The sequence below is a fragment of the Pleurodeles waltl genome, chromosome 10, assembly GCF_031143425.1.
Source record: "Pleurodeles waltl isolate 20211129_DDA chromosome 10, aPleWal1.hap1.20221129, whole genome shotgun sequence".
NCBI lineage: Eukaryota > Metazoa > Chordata > Amphibia > Caudata > Salamandridae > Pleurodeles > Pleurodeles waltl.
The window spans coordinates 422282837-422304309 of record NC_090449.1 but is presented as its reverse complement, the minus strand read 5'-3'; the positions used below and the strand labels follow the sequence as shown (position 1 = coordinate 422304309).

The 21473-nt window shown below is 43.4% G+C and overlaps 1 protein-coding gene across 2 annotated transcripts in view; it reads left to right on the top strand.

Annotated features, from left to right (window-relative positions):
- The window catches only part of MSS51 (MSS51 mitochondrial translational activator), a 339755-nt gene that overhangs the window by 178932 nt on the left and 139350 nt on the right, over positions 1-21473 (top strand). For both annotated transcript variants that reach the window (XM_069210674.1, XM_069210673.1), the window contains one exon: positions 16607-16762. In XM_069210674.1, the coding sequence (XP_069066775.1) occupies positions 16607-16762 (156 nt within the window). The remainder of the gene's footprint in view (positions 1-16606; positions 16763-21473) is intronic.

The window sequence follows — 21473 nt, the reverse complement described above, 5'->3', positions numbered from 1 at the left end:
ACTAGACTGCAAACTAACTTATGCTTTTTTGGAAATGGCCCTTTCTGCAGGTTTATCCCCAAACCTTTTGACTTTCTCATCCTATTTTCTGACCCTTTTTTTGTTGGCATTAGGACTCTGGTCACTTTACTACTGCTTATCAGTGCTAAAGTGCATGTGCTCTCTCCCCTAAAACGTGGTATAATTGACTTACACCTGTTTGGCTCATTTAATTTACCTGTAAGTCCCTTGCAAAGTGCTATACCATATACCCAGGGCCTCTAAATTAAATGCTGCTAGCGCTGATTGTACCACCCATAGAAGTAGCCTTTTCCAACTTGTCTTAGGCCTGCCACTGCAGTATTTGTGTGCACAGTTTACTGCCCCATTGATTTGGCAATTTAACCTAATTGCCAAGGCCTAAACCTCCTTTTCACTACAGCTAAGTCACTCCTAAGGTAGCCCGTAAATAGCCCTATGGGCAGGGTTTAGTGTGTGTCAAAGGTAGGACATAGAGGCCCTCATTATGACTTTGGGGGTCTATTTTGTAGACCGCCGAAGTCACCACTGCCATATGACTGCCAGTAGACTGCCATATTATGGCTGCTGGCTGCTCTCCACCACTATTTGGCGGGGAAGCCACCAGCAGCCATACTGGCGGTCAGCGGTCTTGTGGAGCGTGCTCCGTCGCCCCCGCCACGCCACCACAATAGCATCCACCGTATTACAACATTGTAAACGGCGTGGCGGTGTTGTGTCGGCGGGGCGCTGGCAGCGGAGCAAGCTCCATGGACCCCGTTCACTCCCGGATGACCACTGCAGCCACCAGGTAAGGTGATCAACGAACAGGAGAGGGGAGGGTGTTGAGTGTTGTGTGCGTGAATGGGGGTGTGTGTCTGTGTGTGTTTGTGCAACTGTCTCTGTGCTTGTGTGAATGCCTGTATGTGGGGGTTGGAGGGTGTCGTGGCCATGTGTGCATATGTGTGTAAATGAGTGTGCGTGGATGTGTGCGTATATGTATGTAAGTGTGGTGTGTACATGTGTGGATGGGGGCTTGGGGGGGTCAGAACAGGGATTGGGGAGGGGGGCGTCGCTTCTTGAGGGGGTGGGGGGCTCCTACATGGAGGGGGCGTTAGGGAGTCCTGTTGTGGCAACGGGAATGAGTATTCCTGTCTCCAGTATCCTTACTGCCATGGATTTCCACGGAATCTCTGGCAGTAAGGATACTCATTATACCGCAGGCGGTGTTAGGTGGACCGCCGGGTTGATGGTAGTCAAATTTTGGCCAGGCAGTCCCACCCCCCTGGCCGTACAGGTGGTGAACTGGCTGCGATGTCATCTAAGTGCTGTCCCATGGCTTGTAGGCTTGCCCTGTGTCCTATGGGCTAGAGCGAGTTGAACGCTTTGGTTCTGCCTAAACGTGAAGTGCAGGTGCTGTTACCCAGACGAGCAGCCCCACTCTGGTCTCTTTTCACCCAGAACCTTTGATCTCTAAATGTCCCCACACTTTTCCCTGGAGACTGTACATTACCGGAGGAACCAGTGTGTGGAGAGCGCTTGGTAAGCACTGTGTCATCTTAGCACAAGGTGAGCGCTTCACTTTCTCACTTCGAGACCAGAGCAGCATGTGGTGAAAGTATCTGCCCAACGAAGCCTCTGTGGCCTACAACACAGGCCCCTCCGGCCAGGGAGGCCGCAATTTATGACTGTCAATGGTATGCGCTATATGAGGCAGCATCTCCCTGCCACTAAGGGTGAGCCAGGCCTCTGGGGTATTTTGTAGCCAACCCCAAATTCCTGCACAGGCGGCTCTCTACCACATGGTTTCTGTTGATTGTCCAGTGGTCTGAGAGGCCCCAGAAGGCTTCGGACATGCTGTACTTGGGGCAATAACTTCACTGCCTACATTGTGGGGTGAGACCTCGGTGGAGACCCCCACTTCCCGAATGATAGGATCTTGTCCTCGCTAGGTCCCCTATAGTTACAGTATAACATGCGAAAGGTGCACAGATGTCCCTGCGGCCCTCCCTAGACCATAAGTACTCTCACTCTGATCTACTCTAAGTCTGCTGATTGGAGCCCAGTGGCGCTGGGCCCTATGTACTGATGGTATGGGTGGGGCACCTCCATGTGCACTCCTGTACACAAGGCTGTAGAACTGGGGGAATCTGCTGGCGATTGCATCGTTGTCGCCTGTAGTTACAGGTACAGTTACTGGGGTTGGGCGAAAGCATACGTCGTAAAGTATCCCAGATTCACTGCAAGGGGGTGGTTTGCCTGCCTTACGTGCAAAGTCACCCTATTGTTATATTTGCTGTTTGCACCCTATTTTGCCCAGGATAAAGGGTAGTCCCAGAGTAATGCTATTACATGCAAATTATTTATGATTCATGCATGACGTGCAGAGTATTTATGGCTCATGCATAGTGTGCCAAGCTTTTTATAACCTATGCCATATCGCCTTGTATTGTCAGGATAACCAGGAATACTTCAGAGTTGCCATAATCTGCATTTCACGCGCTGATGATATAGCCTATGTCGTTTTGCCTTGCATTGTCAGGATAACAAGTCTATCACGATAATTGCATAATGTGCACAGTATGTGTGATACATGGTTATTCATGGGTAATCTGCTGTGTTTCGGGCCCTGATGTTATGATATATAACAATTTGCATTCCTGCCTAGCCAGGATAATGAGTTCTAACTCTGGATGTGTGTAGGGCACACAGTATTTATGAATAATGTAATTTGTGGTTGATGATTACACACAAGGTACAATATATATCTATATATTTGTATATATCCCTGTGTGGACTCTTTTTTTGTGGTGTATTTATTGTGTCCCTGGTGTGAGTGTGTTGCGCAAACGCTTTACTCATGACCTCTGGAGGTAAGCCTGACTGCTCTGTACCACAGGGTGAGCACAAGTTATCTTTGGTGTGTAACTTACTGTCTCTGACGAGAGTGGTGGCTTCTGCCTGGCTTAGGTGCATAACCTAGCCAACCAAAAAACCCATTTCTAACATGCTCCATTAAAGGTACACTGAGCAGGGATAGTGGCCTACACAACAGGTCATACAGGAAGGAGTTTCTTCAAATACCTGTAATGAACAGATTCCTGGAGGAAGCAAAATGGATAGTACCACCTAAAAGGTGCCAGCACTAACATGGAACCTAAACTTGGTACTAATACTACTAATGAAGAAACCTTTTGAACCTTTTCACAAGGTCTCTCTTAAAATGATCCCTTTGAAGACGGCATTCCTTATTGTGATTACATCTCTTTGTAGAGTAATTGAATAGCAGGCAGTCCCAATACAAGAGCCTTACATGCAAATACACAAGGACAGAATAATCATGGGGACAGATCCACAATTCCTAATCAAGGTCATCTTGCATGTCCACATAAATCAACCAATTCAAATATTAAGCTTTTTCCAGGAACCAAAAAACCAAGCGGAAATAGCGTTACACACATTAGAAGCAAGTAGAGTGAATATGTACTATATGGAGAAAACTAAACCATGAAGAAAGGAGAAACAACTGTTAGTGTCATTCGCAGACAGCAACAAGTGAAAACCAGTTAGAAAGAATAGAGGGCTAGATGTACAAAGTTCTTGCCTCAGCCTGATTCTCAGAACTGGGTCATTTGCACACAGAAAAAAGCATTTTGGTATGCACAAACACTATTTTGTGATTCAGTAATTTATTTACCTTATCGCAAAACAGGTTTGTGAGTCACAAATAGGAAGGGGCATGTCAAGGGCTTCCCTTCCTAATTGCGAGTCGCAGTGAAATGTATGGTTGTTTTGTGACTGTGAATGCGGTTGGAAAACAACTGCAGTTACCACCAACTTCAAGTTGGTGCTAACCAATTCGCAAACAGAAAGGGTTTCCAGAGGGACCCCTTCCCCTTTGCGAATGGGGATGCAAACATTTTTGAAGAGCAAGCATTGGTCCCACAGGTAACTGTCTAATGATAAAAAATAGAAAAAAAAACCTTTTCAGCTTTCTTTTTGTAATGCATCCTGTTTTACTTTAAGTAAAACAGGCTACATTACAAAAAATCACGTGGCTTTATTCAAAAGCAATCATAGACATTGTGGTCTGGTCTCCCAAGCAGGCCTCCATCCATGTGATTGTAGCCATTCACAGTGGGTCGCAATTGATGAGGTAGGTCCCTTTGCAACCCACCTCAAGTCGCTAACAGTGTTCAAGACACTGTTGTACATTTGGTATTGCGACTTGCAATTGCGAACCGCAAACATTTGCAAACTAAGAGTCGCAATACCAAATGGTCATACATCTGGCCCACGATCTATATATGGATTACGTAAACAATCCAATGTGTCACACAGCAGGGGGAATACAACTACAAACTAAACAGAGGGCAGACTCTACTCATAAATAAGGAGCAACAATAGTTTTTCTAGCAAATACAACATTGCAGAATATTTGCATGGCAGCTACAGGTCATCAGTGCACACGTTCACAGATCATTACTGGATAGACATACAAATAAATGAGGAAGCTTAAGTGGGACAAAAAGTCTAAAACATTTATTTACAAATTAAGCTCTTCTTCAACTCAATTAACACAAACATTAAACACTGCTACAAAATCAGTGCACATGTGAATTCAGAAATGATTCTCACTAGTTTCTTACCTGTAGGAGTAGTTTTGCAGCTTGAAGATTTTTCTGGATACACATGCGACCCACTCACCTTCCTAGAAGATGGGGGAGCAGAAAAAAAAAGAATCTGAAGATGGCTACCATGTGTGGAAGCTTCTGGAGAAGGCCTATGACATCAAGAGAGGCTGGATTAGGCACCAAATGGTGGGACTGTCAAAGAGAAGAGTAGAAAGTCAACTAGTACAGTGGATATTTCCAGACCCAACCACTAGTTGGCTGAATAATGTAAAGCATTTGAAACCAGAAAATTCTTCAAGCTGCAAAACTACTCCTACAGGTAAGAAACAATTTTGTTCTCCGACTGGAAATTGGCCACAGTATGACATCACACCTTTTTAAGGGCTATTAAACAAATTAGTAGAGGCCACTGGAATACAAACATTAAGTGTCCAGTTAAGAGAGCCGTAATTAATATTTCCAATCAGACCTTGCCACTAGCAGAACTAAAAGTCCTTGAAAAGGCAACATCATTTGTTCCAACATACAAAACCTTGGCACTGGTACTGGAAATCAAGCAGCAATTAAGACTCAAACACAATGGAACCAAATATCCAAGAAACTCCATCTGACATGGTGGCACTTCAGAAAGAATCCATTTATGTACCCGAACAATTAACAAAATGTTGGATGTTTTTGAGAATTTAGCCCTCATGGATTTCACAGAAATCAGTTACAGAAGTAATCCTAAATTAGCCAATCTAACAGTCAATGAACAGCTTATCCATGTTACCCAACAACAGCATTAGACCAGCAAACAGAGTGAATCTGCCATCCTTATGGATGCTTCCATTTTGGAATATACATTGGAAGAACATTTCAGCAAAAGCATTGCATACCTGAAACTACAAAACAAATTCCCATTACAGAAAGCAGGCAGATACTGACAAAGATAATCTACAAAGCCATTGAAATGAACCGAATTACAGAGCATTCAATGAGTTACTGTGGCCCAAATGCCCTAGAATGCCAGGATGCACACAAATGTCTATTACCCACCTATGAGACCAATAATATCAGCTATTGACTCATTACATGAAACCACCAGCAAAAATATTGATCAGTTTTTGCCACAAATAGTAATCAAGATGCCATCCTGTGTTAAGGACATGAATGATTTCCTCAGAAAGTTAAAATCGACAAATCTGATGAACTCCTCTGTATACATACTGTGCACAATGGATGTCAATTACCTCTATACTTATATCCTACACAATGGCTATGAACTGTAGATTGAGCTATTCTTAACCATGAAATATAAGTCTCTGAGCCTATATTTATATTGGAGTTACTCCATTTCTCATTGAATCACAACTTCTACATGCAATTGACTGGCACTTTGATATGCTTCTGAACTGCACAATCGTATGCCAACATCTTATATTTATAAATATGAATTTAATAATCTATTGTCAAAAGAAATAGGGCCAATGGGACTCAGGGCCTGATCTAGAGTTTAGCAAATGTAGTTCAGTCCTCAATGTTGTGGAGTACATTACATCCACCACCCTGACAGACAACAGTCCACCAAATTTAGAGATCACCGTTGGTTGAGTAGTGATCTCTTCCTTGATAGGAGGCGTCAAGGTGCAAAAAGCCTAGTGGACGACTGCCTTTGGTTTTCACCAACCTTCACCAAAGTTTTTGTTTTTTCAAAACAAATAACTAATGACCCCACACAAGGTTTTTTCTGTGTATGTGGAGGTCATTATTAGTTTTTTTCTGTCCTTCACTGCCAGGTCTTCATGCCAATAGGTGAAGTGCAGAAAAATAAACCAATCACACTATGAACCCTAAATAGGGTGGGCAGTGTATTTCTTCAATAGACCTGGTTCCGTTGGGCCATTGGAGGAAGTTTTCCATCTATGGAGCCGAAGGGGGATTCGTCAACAGAAAGCTGGCAGTCGTCCTATAGGGAGAATCCTGTCTGCCAAAATCTAAATCTGCCACTTGGTCTGTACTTAAGGAATATTGATGATATCTTTCTTATCTAGTACAGAAATCAAGAATACTTAGAAAACAATATAGAGGAACTCAATCATGCCCACCCCAAAAATTGGACTGACAGAGAAAATGAGCAAAGAAACCATCAATTTCTTGGATGTGTGGGTCACTAGGAATGGCAACGAGTGGCAATCCAACTTTTGCATAAAAAGCACTAATTGTAATAACATTTTACATTACAACTCTTTCCATTCTTTGGTACTCAAGCACAATCTGCCCTTCCTCTGACTTAATAGAAAGAAAAACAAGTAATAAATAAAACGCTGGTGAAGAAAAACTGAGGTTACAGATAAATTCCTTGATATGTATTGCAGTGGGGGCGTCATCAAAAGAGCAGAATATAGAACTGAAAACACAGAAAGAAACAGTCTCTTCACCGAGAAGAACAAACAGAAAACTGCAAGATCAGTACTTGTAACTAAGTTTTCCAGACAAGGCAGGCAGCTGAGAACCATCATTATGAAACATTGAAAATACCTGTAAGCAAATATCTGTGCTATAATGACATATACCCGTAGTAATGCATCAAAACACTTCATACCTTAAAGAACACAAAGGCCCATATTTAAACTTTTTTAGATCCGCATTTGTGTCATTTTATGTTGCAAAAGCGGCACATACTTACACAAAAATATTAGGTAAGTTTGTGCCGCATTTAAGCCAAAAAATGATGCAAATGCGGCGCTAAAAAAAAAAAGTACCAATATGGGCCAAAGTATCCACAGCCTTCACATTAAAATGTGGAACAGAAACATGTCTCAATTGCAGCCATTACAATAACATCATCTAAGGTGCATTAATATACCACCCGATTAGATGTGAAAAATAGCACTCTTTGTATATCTTTAGAAAGGTCCTTGTGGTATTGGACATATTTGGAATATGGGGAAAAAAATCAAAATAGGACTGACACCCCCAAAACCCAATTAGAATAGAAATATATTTTTTAGTGTAATAGCACACTTCATTGAAATTGACATAAAATCAACCAATTCTGATATCAAATTTTGGCAATAATTATAATTCCCTCAATGAAACTATGAAGTGGTAGATCGAAGAAATTTCACAATGGGAAATATTCTGGATACAGTGCTTAGGGACTATTAACCTTAACCCCTTCGCTGCCAGGCCTTTTCCCCCTCCTGTGCCGAGCCTTTTCTTTGGCTATTTGGGGCAGTTCGAACTTAGGCCCTCATAACTTTTAGTTCACATAAGCTACTCAAGCCAAATTTGCGTCCTTTTTTTCCAACATCCCAGGGATTCTAGAGGTACCCAGACTTTGTGGGTTCCCCTGAAGGAGACCAAGAAATTAGCCAAAATAAAGTGAATATTTTAATTTTTTTTTAAATGGGAAAAAGGGCTGCAGAAGGCAGCTCGTGTTTTTTTCCCTGAAAATGGCATCAACAAAGGGTTTACGGTGGCAAGATCACCATCTTCCCAGCTTTCAAGAACAGGCAGACTTGAATTGGAAAACCCAATGTTTCAATACAATTTTGACATTTTACTGGGACATACCCCATTTTTACTATTGTTTGTGCTTTCAGCCTTCTTCCAGTTAGTGACCAAAATGGGTGAGAAACCAATGCTGGATCCCAGAAAGCTAAACATTTCTGAAAAGTAGACAAAATTTTAAATTCAGTAAGGGGTCATTCGTGTACATCCTACAAGGGTTTCCTACAGAAAATAACAGCTGAAATAAAAACATATTGAAATTGAGGTGAAAAAAACAGCAATTGTTCTCCATGTTTTACTCTGTAACTTTTTCCTGCGATGTCAGATTTTTGAAAGCAATATACCATTACGTCAGCTGGACTCTTCTGGTTGCGGGGATATATAGGGCTTGTAGGTTCATCAAGAACTCTAGGTACCCAGAGCCAATAAATGAGCTGCACCTTGCAATGGGTTTTTATTCTATACTGGGTATCCAGCAATTAATTTGCTGAAATATAAAAAGTGAAAAATAGGTATCAAGAAAACCTTTGTATTTCCAAAATGGCCACAAGATAAGGTGTTTAGAAGCAGTGGTTATTTGCACATCTCTGAATTCCGGGGTGCCCATACTAGCATGTGTATTACAGGGCATTTATCAAATAGACGTCTTTTTTACACACTGCCTTACATTTGGAAGGAAAAAATGTAGAGAAAAACAAGGGGCAATAACACTTGTTTTGCTATTCTGTGTTCCCCCAAGTCTCCCGATAAAAATGGTACCTCACTTGTGTGGGTAGGCCTAGCGCCCACGAAAGGAAATGGCTCAAGACACAACGTGGACACATCACATTTTTTCACAGAAAACAGAGGTGTTTTTTGCAAAGTGCCTACCTGTGGATTTTGGCCTCTAGCTCAGCCGGCACCTGGGGAAACCTAGCAAACCAACACATTTTTGAAAACTAGACACCTAGGGGAATCCAAGATGGGGTGACTTGTGGGGCTCTGACCAGGTTCTGTTACCCAGAATCCTTTGCAAACCTAAATATTTGGCCAAAAAAACACCTTTTCCTTTCATTTTGGTGACAGAAAGTTCTGGAATCTGAGAGGAGACACAAATTTCCTTGGTCTAAATACAATTTGCCCCCCCAGGGGAGCAACCCTCGCCTTATGGGTTGCTCCCCATCTCTTAAAAAAAACAAGCAAGGAAAAAAAAAAAAACTCCAAAAAAATTTGCCCTGGCGTCTAGAGGTTTCTGCCCCCCCGGGGGCAGATCAGCCTAATAAGAATAGGCCGATCTGCCCCTGGGGGGGCAGAAATGGGCTAAAATAAATCTGCCCCCGAAGCCCCCCCACCCCCTCTGGGAGCAACCCTTGCCTATGGGGTCGCTCCCCTTGTGTGACGTTGGCGCAAAAAAAAAAAGATCCCCGGTGCCTAGTGGTTAGATTGACCTAAAATCAGCCGATCTGCCCGGTGCCTAGTGGTTTCTGCTCCCCTTGAGGCAGATCGGCCTAATTAAAATAGGCTGATCTGCCCCCCAGGGGGGCAGAAATGGCCTAAAATTAACTTGCCTAAGGGGTCGCTCCCCACCTCAAAAATACAAAACAAAAACAGCAACAATTTTTTTTTAGCCCTGGTGCCTAGAGGTTTCTGCCTAATTATAGGCTGATCTGCCCACAGGGGGGGCAGAAAAGGCCTTTTAAAAAAATGACCCCCCTGGGAGTGACCCTTGCCCAAGGGGTTGCTCCCCTTGCGTGAAATTCGCTGAAAAAAAAACTCCCTGGTGTCTAGTGGTTTCTGTCACCCTTGGGGGCAGATCGGCCTAATTATAGGCTGATCTGCCCCTAGGGGGTGCAGAAAAGGCCTTTAAAAAAAATGTGTCCCCCCCCCCGGGAGCGACCCTTGCCCAAGGGGTCGCTCCCTCATGTCAACTTCCTAACAAAAAACAAAATCCCTGGTGTCTAGTGGGCGTTTTGGCAGCCGGATTGCTTGTAATCCGGCTGCTAAAACGCTCAGAGAGACTTCAAAGGGAAGGAAATAACTTTCCTTCCCTTTGAAGCCTCTCGGCCTCCTCCACGTGATCGGAAGAGAAATGCTTTTGCATTTCTCCTCCGATCGCGCTGGAAGCAGAGCTTCCAGCGCGATGGGAGGAGGCCTTGTGACAATCAGCGCGTGATCGTGCGCTTACATCACAGGGGGAGTGGGGAGGGGTCGGGGGTGGAAGGCTAGCGCTCCCTCTGGGCTCTGTGCCCAGGACGTAATGGTTACGTCCTGGGAAAACGAGCACTGTGCCTCAGGACGTAACAATTACGTCCTGGGCACAGAAGGGGTTAAAGGAATGAAGGATGAAGATGAAATACGTTATTTCTATGAAGGTTACAATTTTCTTTCAGGTATCCATGTAACACCAGCATGGTTCTGTTCTCTAGAACCTTGACAATCACACAAATCTTGGAACACCCACCATTAAGAATTATTTGTTCACTTTGAGTACACTTTCACTAAGCTGCCCTTGTTCACCCCAACATCAAAGTTGCTTTCCTTGTTTGAGGCATATACTAAGGACCATAAATTCGTCAACTACTCCCAGTATAACCACACAGCATAACCACATAATGTTGAGTATGCTCTTAACTTGAAATACAACGTCAAAGTTTTCTCCTGCTCACAACAGAGCCACTCTATGGAACCATGTCACAAAGTGGCAGAAGTGAACCCTTTGCTGGACACTGTATGCCAAAGTGACATGAAATACAAATCACCTCCGTTAGACCTTTGAGCCTTTGATTGGTCTTCCCCAAACTCTTTGCCTTCATCCCTCTTTTCTTCTAACATTGTTTTTGCTGGCCTTAGGGCTCTGTGCACTTTACCACTGCTAACCAGGGCTAAAGTGCTTTCTCCTCTAAACATGGTAATATTGTCTTATCCTCAACTGGCATATTAAATGTACTTATAGGTCCCTAGTAAAGTGGCCTACATGTGATCAGGGCCTGTAAATCAAATGCTACTAGTGGGCCTGTAGCAACGAGTGTGCCATCTACTTAAGTATCCCTTTAAACATGTCTCAGGCCTGCCCATGCAGAGCCTGTGTGTGCACTTTTAAACTGCCAGTTTGGCCTGGCAAAGTAAACCTCTTGCCAGGCTCAAACCTTCTTTTTTACTACATAGAAGGCACCCCTAGGTTAGACCACGGATATCCCAGAAGGCAGGGTGCAATGTATTTAACTTTTTAATTTTACATGTCCTGGTAGCGATAAAATCTTAAATTCACTATGCAATGCCTATCTCTACCATAGGATAACATTGGAGTTGCCTTATTATTCCATATTATAAGTGTGATTCCCAAATGGGAAAAGATATATTCAGTTCATGTTTGGGGTCTCTGGAATCAAAATTTTAAATCCTTTTTTATGCTGAACTCGTATTTTAAATTGCAATTCTGAAAATGCCAATTTTACAAAGTTAAATTTACACTGGTGCTCACCTGAAATTCATGTATGCAATTTTCAATAAAATAGTATAATAATTGTTGCGATCCAATCAAGAGAAGTCCAGCATGTGTAAAATGTCTTCAGCCATTTCATTCTAATTTATTGTAGAAGATGAAAAAATAAAGAAAAAGTAAAAAACCAGGGTGGAGTGCACATTGCCCTCATGTGACCATAATCAAGAAAAGCATGAAACAGTGAACATAGTACAGATATATTACTTTTAGCAGACAGCCATATATAATATTTACATTAGAAACTACAGAAACACTAGGTTGATATCACACAGTGCTTAAACCATTAATGGTTTGTCTGCAGAAGTGTCAACTGCATTTCGACCCTACTGGTGGATTCAAAGGGAAACCTCAAAGAGCTTCTCCCCCATTTCAAAAGAACAACTGGGTATACTTACTGGACCTCAGATACCAACTTGCCAAGACGCTTTTAGACCTGTGGGTACTCTGCCAGGAATAAGGACTGCTGTGCTGCTGAAGGATAACCTCTCTAATGGCCTGTACTCGGCTGGACTCCTGCTTTGCTGTGCTGACCTGCTGCCCCCTTGCCTAAATGAGAAGGACTGGACTTGTACATCTTGAACCCAGAACCTAGTGTTACTGCAAGGGTTAGTTTGCTGGACTTCTGATCTGACTCCTCTGGGACATACAGACTTCCAACAATCTTGCATCTGCACTTGGACTCTTCCATCTGTGAATCTACCCTGCCAAGTGGTGCCACACCAGTCCTAAACCCTTAGATGTGGGCTTAAGGTGCTTCCACAGCCTATGTGGACCCAGCAGAACCAATGCATCTCCTCTGCTGCATGGCACAACCCTGAGCAGAACCAATGCATCTCCACTGCTGTGTGGATTGGACCTGTCGCAAAGATCCACATCGCCACCGTGACCTGTAATGTCTTTGGAACCTCCACAGTGCAACACATCCTCAGCACAGGCCCTTGCCTCCCTCATCGATGACAACGGACTCCACATCGCAGCCATGCAGCTCTTTGGAACCGACACATCACCCCGACTGTGCATTGCATCCTTTACACCAGACTTTGCTTCACAAGCCCCATTGACAGGATCCTCGATGATGATGCAGGCCCTCACATCACAGCCTCATCGCTTCTCAAAACAGACACATTGCTTTGGCTGCATGACACATCTTTAATGCAGATACACATAACACTCTGCAAATCAGGTTTTAAGGTACTCTGTTCAGCAATTTGATTATCTTTGTTTTAAAGCCTTCTAATAAGTCCAGCTACGACAGCCAAATTTGGCATAAATTTGGACAGAGCTCGCTCAATCCTAAAATAAAATATTACTTTATCTCTGTTAGTAGGACCTGGACCGTCTTCTACTACCATCAACAATCTAGGACAGGCTTAATAGACTCAGCCGTTACTCAAGATGTCAACTTAGCTTTCACCCAATCAGCATTTGTTGGTGTGTTATTTCAACGTTTTTTAGCTAACACATTCTGCATGCCATTTAATTTTCAATTATGCTTTTCACTGTTTTCCTAAAAATGGATTTCTTTGTGTCATTCATACAGATTGCACGAGTTGAACCTGACTGGCTTTCTCTAAAATTGTAAATCAACACCTCGGATCATAGACGCATTGCGATATCTTGTCCGACTGGCCAGCACAAATTGGTGTATGGTGCCCTTAAACAAATCTTGGTTTAACATTTAGCCTGACCAATCATACTTTACTGTCATCAGCTTTACCAAAGGATGTCCACCTGCCAATACAGCACAATTAATGCTTTGCAGATCAATGCAGAGGTTCAACCTTTGATGCTTTTTTGTTCCCTGCAACAATTGGGAATAACCACAACAATGACTGATGTTTCTACTATGCCTTCTTTACACTCCTTATCATCTCTGTAAATTATTTTCTCACACTAAAATGAGTTCCTCTCAATTTGTCCTTTATAAGTTCTGCTTTATCTTTGAGCTTGTTCACTTACTCAAAGCTGACCAATTCTTCCAACCATATTTTCACTGTGAATATATATATATATTTAACGATTGCTTACAGTCTACTTTCTTTTCAAACCCATATACCTTACCATAATATAAAAATTAGCTACTTCTCCAAAATGCAACAGGTTCATATGATTTTCAGCAATGCTGTTCCATATGGAGTTACTGTAAAACAATTCAGAGACTAACGATGGCTGTCATGCTTGTGATGCATGTTATGCCATCTATCTACCATGTCTTGAAGTGTTGACACAATATAGTTGGCCACACTGACAACAGCTAAACGAGAGGACTGGGTGTGATGAGCTATAGTGTAGACTGCACCTTTCTCGCTTGTGGGTGGTTCTATACAGACCAGCATAGTCAATCATAATCAGGCAGACTAGACAATACATTAAGGTAAAGAGCAGGCAGTTTATCTCTCACATCTCTGCTGACACATAATTGCAATTGTAATTGTATTTATACAGTGCTTACTACCCCTGATGAGGCGTCAAAGTGCTTTTTGGTGAGTAGCATCCTATCCTGTAACCCAAAAGGATTAGTGGTGAATTAGTATAGGGAAATATGAGTCAATTTGAGTGGTGGGCATGGGAGTCTGTTAGTTGGATTGAATAGAATAATGGAGGGATATAAAACTAAGGCAATATAAGTGCATCATTTTAGTCACTCGTGCTGATTTTTGTTGTCATATGCAAACACGGATGGTGCATGTGTGCCATGACATAGGCCCCTCTCATGGTTTGCGGTCCTGTTGGACCAGGAGGGGCACTCAAATAATTCCCTTCCTAGTGGTGGAAGGCTACTGCCATCACCAGGAGCAGCATGAGTGCAGTAATGGCAGCACACCATGTAGTGATCAATAGGAGTGAACAGGTCTTTTTAACCTGTGTCACTGGAGTGAAAACTACAGGCTAACTCATTCCAAGTTGCACTGCTCTGTGCTTAACTCACCCTTGGCCTAAATAGGTTGGGTTTAAAGTGCTGCACAGGGTAGGAGTGGTATATCTGTGCTGAGTGTATGTGTACCTGGGAAGGGTACAATTCTGGGATACTGCAATACTGTACAGTCCGTGTAGGTTAGATGCATATGCTGGGTGCATGTGTGCCTATGAGTGGTACAGTACACAAAGGAAGTAGTGATGTGCAGCGCATGCAAGGTAAATTCATGTTTCTTGTGTATCTGTACCTGAGTGGTGCAATACATGAAGGGTGCAGTGCGAGCATATTAAATGCATGTTCTGGATATATGTGTGCCAGTGAGTGGTACAGAACATGGAGGATACAGTATTGTGCATTATGTGTATCATGTATAGATGGACTGGGTGTACGTATGCCTTTAGAGGGTACAATACATGGATGTCTCTGGGTTACATTTTGGGAGACCCAGGAAGACATGGTACAACAAGGAGTGAAGGTGGAAAAATCCCCCCAGACAGAATTGTGTACTGCTGCATTCCTGTAATCTTGGGCTTCCCCTGTACACTTCCAAGGGTGCTCTTGGTGATTCAGTGAAAGGTCACAAGAAAGGAGCCTGGGCACATCTCAGGAAGGGGATGAGGCTGATAAGAGATTCATAAAGAGTATGCTTGGGGACTTGGGCAAACCTTATGATGCACACATTACTGTGGCTGCCATTTAAATGTAAAATCTAGGCACTTCTGTGACCTCTGTTGTGAGACTATCAGCTGTGGAATCACTCCTGCTGTGACAGACTGTTTTTCAAGAGGAAGAGAGAGGCTTCACAGGAAGAAGGCCCCCAACATAATACTTCAACGACTCATACCCTGAGTCACATTTGGTGTCTGGAAATGGACTATAAGGAAGGGAATTTGAGACCCAATAAATTGTTATCTACCATACAGCCAAACAGGCCTAGTAAGGAAGGGAAGCTCTGCAAGACTTCTGCCTTTGATCAGGACCAGGGGCCAAGGCCTGCTAGTCTCACTGCTGGGTGAAGGGACATCACCCGCTGATACCAAGACCAACTCCCATGAAGCCTGGAGCACCAGTGCCTTTCTGCTTGCCAAGACCATGTGCCCTATGAGGAAGAGGAAAGCATTGGAGAGGGTGAGGTTCAGTGGGTGAGCCATGTTGTGTAGACTGCCTGTGCGCGGTTTGAGGAAACGTCTGTTGCACCAATCAGGTTGTTGCCCATGTGCAGTGTGCAGGACAGAGTCAGTGACCCCCTATGCCATGAGAGGGCTGCCTTGAATTGAAATGTGTGTTATGCTGTGAGGATCTTGCCGGAGCTTGTAGTCGAGTTGATGGCCTCAAATGCCTGGAGAAGCCACCATGAAAAAGACTGCCCTGCGGTAAGGGCCATTTCCTTGTGTGGGTAGCAGACAGCGACTTTGTATGCTGCAAGTGGCCGCCTTGAAGGAAAACTTTTCAGAATCACTAAAGGGTATTTGTAAATCAGCAAATGCTTTTAGCAGGGGCAAACTATTTGATTTCGCGAATTAAAGGCTTTGGGGCCATTGAAAACTTTGGTACATCGGCTCCGAGACCAGACCATTATTGTAGACACTTTGCAGTGGTGTAAATATACAAAGCAAGATTCGCTGTAACCCTTTTTGTTGCTTATGTAAAACTGAATTTGGCGAACAGATTTTGCCCAGTCCGTAGTACAGTTTTTTCAGCAAGTCAAAAATTAGGAGAACGTGAAACCACGTGAGAAAAATGCAAAACTTATTTTCATTTGAGAGGAGTAATAAAGTCTATACCAACGACATACTTCCATGAAATATGTACTAGCTTACTACTTGTGAATAAACAATTTCTTAATTTATATCGAAAATGGAGAAATTAATATTTCCCCACTTCTTTTTCTCTATCGAAATCAAAATGAGTATGGAATTATTTTTGACATATTTTTAGTGGGGCAAACTCTGTTTGCCGCATTGTATGGCACTTACTGAGTGAAAACAGTGAAAATAGATTCCGCCTGGTTGTTTGCATGATTACAAAGGTTCCATTATACTTACATTTAACAAGTTCCCGAATTTCATCCTCTGTTCTCAGGGCTGCACTCGATGGAAACAAAGCGACACCTGACTTTGGGATTCGAACCTACTTTGAAATGTTTCAGAAGATGGAAGACACCTTCAAATTCTGTGTCGAGTGCAAGAAGCTTCCGGAGAACCTCTCTGACCCAAGGAGCCTCAGACGCTGCAAAAGGTAAACATGCATGCCTTATGATTTATGCAGGGGTAGCGGGTAGAGATCGCTGTACACTGTGCGTAATCTGAAGAAAATGTGAGTAGAAGCCAACGGTTTTCCAAAGAGCCCTTGGTCAGCACTGCCGCACGCAAGGATTGGCGAATATTAAGGCTGCCTAGTCTTGATTCCACCACAGGCCCCTTTGTTCCCCACCCTACACTTTCTCTTTATCTCTCTCTTGCATTTATCTTCTCTTACTTTTGCCTTTGTCAATGTTTTCTTGGCTTTCACTTTCATCTTGGCATTTTAGAGACCATGGTAAAATCATGGGTACTTTAACTTCTGTCATTCATCATTGTCATTGTGTCTTTCCTCTTCTGCATGGGTGCTGGCATAAGAGGAGACATCTATGACAAATACACAGACAGCACAGTGGGAACTGCACACCATTGGGTGGCCCTGTATTCTACCATCTTCTGTGAGTTTCTTACATCTGTGCAGTGTACTTACTGAAGGTGTGAGCTTAAGTGAATGAATGGCTGTGTGTGGTACTATTCAGAATTGATGTTGACTCCATAGCCAGTGGTTTTGTGAATATTGTACCTCTCCTTTCCTTACGTATTGTTTTGTTGCCAAAACCGCAATCTGATTTTTCGCTCATGGGTACTTGGGTCCAGGTATCATAACTGCAGCATGCAAAGTGGCACCAAAGACCACTTTGTCAGGGGCCCAATAGACCCGACCTATGGCTATCTTTTGAGCGGCCTGCTATGCAGATGGGTGTCAAGCTTCCCATCTTCCTGGGTTGCATCATGGCACATGCAGCTCTTACTAAGGAACTGGACAAATTGTAACCACAAATTTACTCTAAAACATGGAAGAGCGTGGTATTGGAACAACAATAAACATACCTCTTTCTGGGCCCAAAAAAAGAATGGGAATGAGTACTTACGGATTTAGTAGTGACATGACTGACCCATACTGGATGCCCCAACATTTTCTTTTATGGTTTCCTGGTTTCCTTTACCATGTAGTCCAGGCAGGCACCGCTTGATACCTAATAATGAGGCTGTACCTACTCAAGGAAAGCTTTGGGATATTTTTTTACTAACACTAGATGTCAAGATAGATCTCTCTTGAACCATTAATGGCAAACTGTAATTGTAAGAGAGAAGTCATACGTCTAAGCCTACCACCTTAGTACAATTTTTTGGAGAAAGTTACATCTGGTAAACCCCTCTTAAAGACCATCAGCGAGAGCTGGTGTATTGGGACTGTGGAGTTCCAACTGTTCACTGCAGCGATTTCTCCAGCAATTGGCCGCTGATATCTATTCACTGCTGGAAACTTCAGACTTGGAGAGTAGTGTTTACTCTTTCACCTTGCCTCAATATGCATATTTGTTTGGGTGTGCTTCTTTCGAACTTGACCCAAATGTGAAGTGGCTGCCTGAGGGCAGGGTGAAGACAGTGGAATCCTCGGGGTGGAAACTTTTAGTCCTGGAGTCCCTGTATTTGAAGACACCAAAAGGTGCCATCCACTATAAAGAAGAATGAGTGGACCTAGGAGCACTGCTCACCTCCTGTCCCAAATGAGGAGCTCTGCTTGCCCAGCAGGAAAGGCATGCAGTTGCCCTTTCACTACTGTTGCCTCAAAGCAATGTCACATATGCAGTGTTTTTTTAGGGCTGCCCTGAACTCCCCTCCGACCGTAGGTTTAGCTGGTGCTGCTAGGCATGTTCCCAGCTACTTAATAACCCAAGGACTGTTGACTCCTACCTTATTGTGTTGAGAGTACAGCCATCATCACATCTGCAGTGATAAGGATGGAGCAGTCTAAGAAAAATACATCACTGCATTACAGGTGAGCATGTTTGATGGAACTGAATCTTGAGGCAAGTGCATATTTATTTTTTGTGTTTTGTAAAGTGGCAAATACAACATGAAAAGTCAATCCCTACTTAAAATACAAGTGGAAATGTATCCGAGACAATTTTAGGTTTTTAAGAAGATACCACTTTATTTATACCCAGGAAGAGGTTTGGGGATCTAAATTTAAGGCCACATTTATAAAATCTTGGCGCAGGACAGCACAGCAAGTCATCTTGTTGCTCTGCCCTGTGTCAAAAAGAAAGCAGGAATGCACCGTATCTATGCGATACAGCACATTCTTGCCCCTTCCAGCTGCACTGCTGCCTTTTTGGCTGCCTAGCGCCAACGCCGGTACCCTTGCACCATGGTTCATGGGTGTAAAACACAATCCTAGGAGGGTTTTTCCTCTTTGTATGTGTGCTGCAGAATTTCTGCAGCACACACAGAAAGAAGAAAAAACAAGGAGCAATGAAGATATTTCTCCTTGATGTGCCTACCCTGGGAAGATGTAAAGTTTTGGCGCATTGAAAGGTTTACAAGCTCTTGTAAATCTTGGGATACATCAAAATCCATGGGTGTTGCATGGGAAAGCCCACCACAATGCCCATGGAATACATCCCTGGTGCAGAGTAAGGCAACACAGTGACTAACGATGTCTTGCCTTACTTCATATCTACGAGGCCACTCAAAGCCATGCAGAGTGGCTTTGTGTAGCCTCATAGAAATGGTTGAGAGGTTTGCACTGCCTGTGGGTCACTAAAAGTGACGCAATGGCAGTGCAAGCCTCTCATAAATATGCCCCTTAATGTATTGGACTTGCATGGAGTTGTCAGGGCAGGAGAGTAGTATGGGGCAGTCCTGGTCAGTCTTGTTTTATCAGGGCATGTGCAGCATGATAGTCTGTTCAAGTTTTATCCATGACCTCACTATGACTAGCCATGCTAGAGATCATCAGCCTTTATCTTGGGAGTGATCCAGGGAATGTACCATGTTTCAAACTGCCTTTTATCAGCACTATGTGAAAATTCCATCCTTAATGAGTTGTATAGGTTTCTGATCATCTCACCAATTCTGGTTGCTGTCTTGCTCTTTTAGCAAACATATGCAGCAGTAACAAATTTAACTGCTCAAGCTGACCTTCACTGATGATGCCCAGCTAGGTTGAAACCTGTCTCAGGTTGCTTGTGGTTCAACTAACAAGGCACACAACCCAATCACTTAAGTCTTAATTGCCCCTTTTTGAGGTTGGGCCAAAACTGATTTGCGTATGGTTATTTTCCTGTCTGTGATTGGTAAATTGAATTACAAATGATGGAATTAAATATAGCCCAGAGTGATTACCAGTGGCAGAGATGGATTCAAGCTTTCCTCCATCATTCTTTCTCCTGCCTGTGTTATTCTCCCTAAGTAGGAGGGATAATATGACCAGACATGGATTCCAAGCTGTGTCTCCCTGATAAATCCTGACAAGGGTGAAACCTATCTGTGTTTGCTTACAATCCCATTCACCTTTTTGTGCAGCATTCTTTCACAAACATTGATAATGATGAGTCTAGCATTGGAGAACAGGACTTTTTCATTGTGTTTTTATAGACAGTATAAAAACTCTGGGGCGGCTCCTCTGCAATGGTGGAGGAGCGTCGCCCCACTGGCTAAGAGCCAGCAGCAGAAAAATAAAACGATACTTGAATATCGTTCTATTTTTCAGCTGCTGGCTCAGCCAGCATGTGAAGGGAGGGGCGGGCTGAGCCATTGGAGGGGATGAGGAATCGAGTGCACCGAAGTGCGCATGTGTGTGTGGCCCACCAAACACACATGTGCACTTAGGTTTCTCCAGCCCGGCTGGCTGTGTACACCTGCTGGAGAAACTGCACAGCGCCCAGGGTTGTGTCTGAGCAGCAGTCACTGCCGCTCAGACAAATCTTGACACTGCTTTCATGCTAGCTTTAGCATGAAAGCAGCACCAGGATTGCTGGGGAGCCTCTTCTGGTGTCCCAGCGAATGCTGGGGCACCAGAACAGGAAAGGAGGATGAACGAGGTGGCAGGAGAGGATGGTGGCGACGAACGGTAAGTTTTGTTTTTATTTAATTCCCCCTCCCGCCCCCCCCTGTAACCTCCAGCCCCTCCTCTTGATATCTGCAGCAGCCACCACTGTAACAACTTCCTGGTCAGCCCTCCAAAACATGCACACTCTCTCTCTCCCTCGTAGGGACCACCCCACCACCACCAGATAAGCACCTTATGCGGAGGCTCCCACTGCGCCATACGGGATGGGGAATTGGTCCAGCTTGATCAATAATTAGTCTTTTCTGGGCCTCTTTTGTCTGCAGACAAAGTGCTCATAAATAATACTGTTAGGCGGTACCATGAGTGAAGGGTGTGGGCAGTGGGCCGACACAGAACAAGGAAATAGGGAATGAAAAATTATGAAATGATGAAAATAGGGAAATCATTCAGATAGGGATAAACAGAAAAAGTGAGCTTGAGAGAGAAAAATTTAAGAAAAAAAAGTAAAGATGAGAGGCAAAAGAAGGGTAGATAGAGGAAAGACAGAACTAGAGGACAAATAAAAGGTAGAAGGAAAGAAATGTGGAAGGACGTAAGGAAGAAAAGGGAATACGTAGGCTTGAAGGGTGAAAGGAAGAATGGAGGGAATGGTAAAATGATGGCTGGAAGAGTAATAGGAGCAAAAAGTTAAAGGTGGATGAATAGAAGGAGGAAAAATGGATAGATGGTGAAGAGTGAAGGATGGATGGGTTAAAGAATGGATCGATGGGCACAAGAATATAATGATGAAATGATCGCTGTTTATGCGAAAAACAAAAAGATGGATGGATTAATGGATGGGAACGTGATT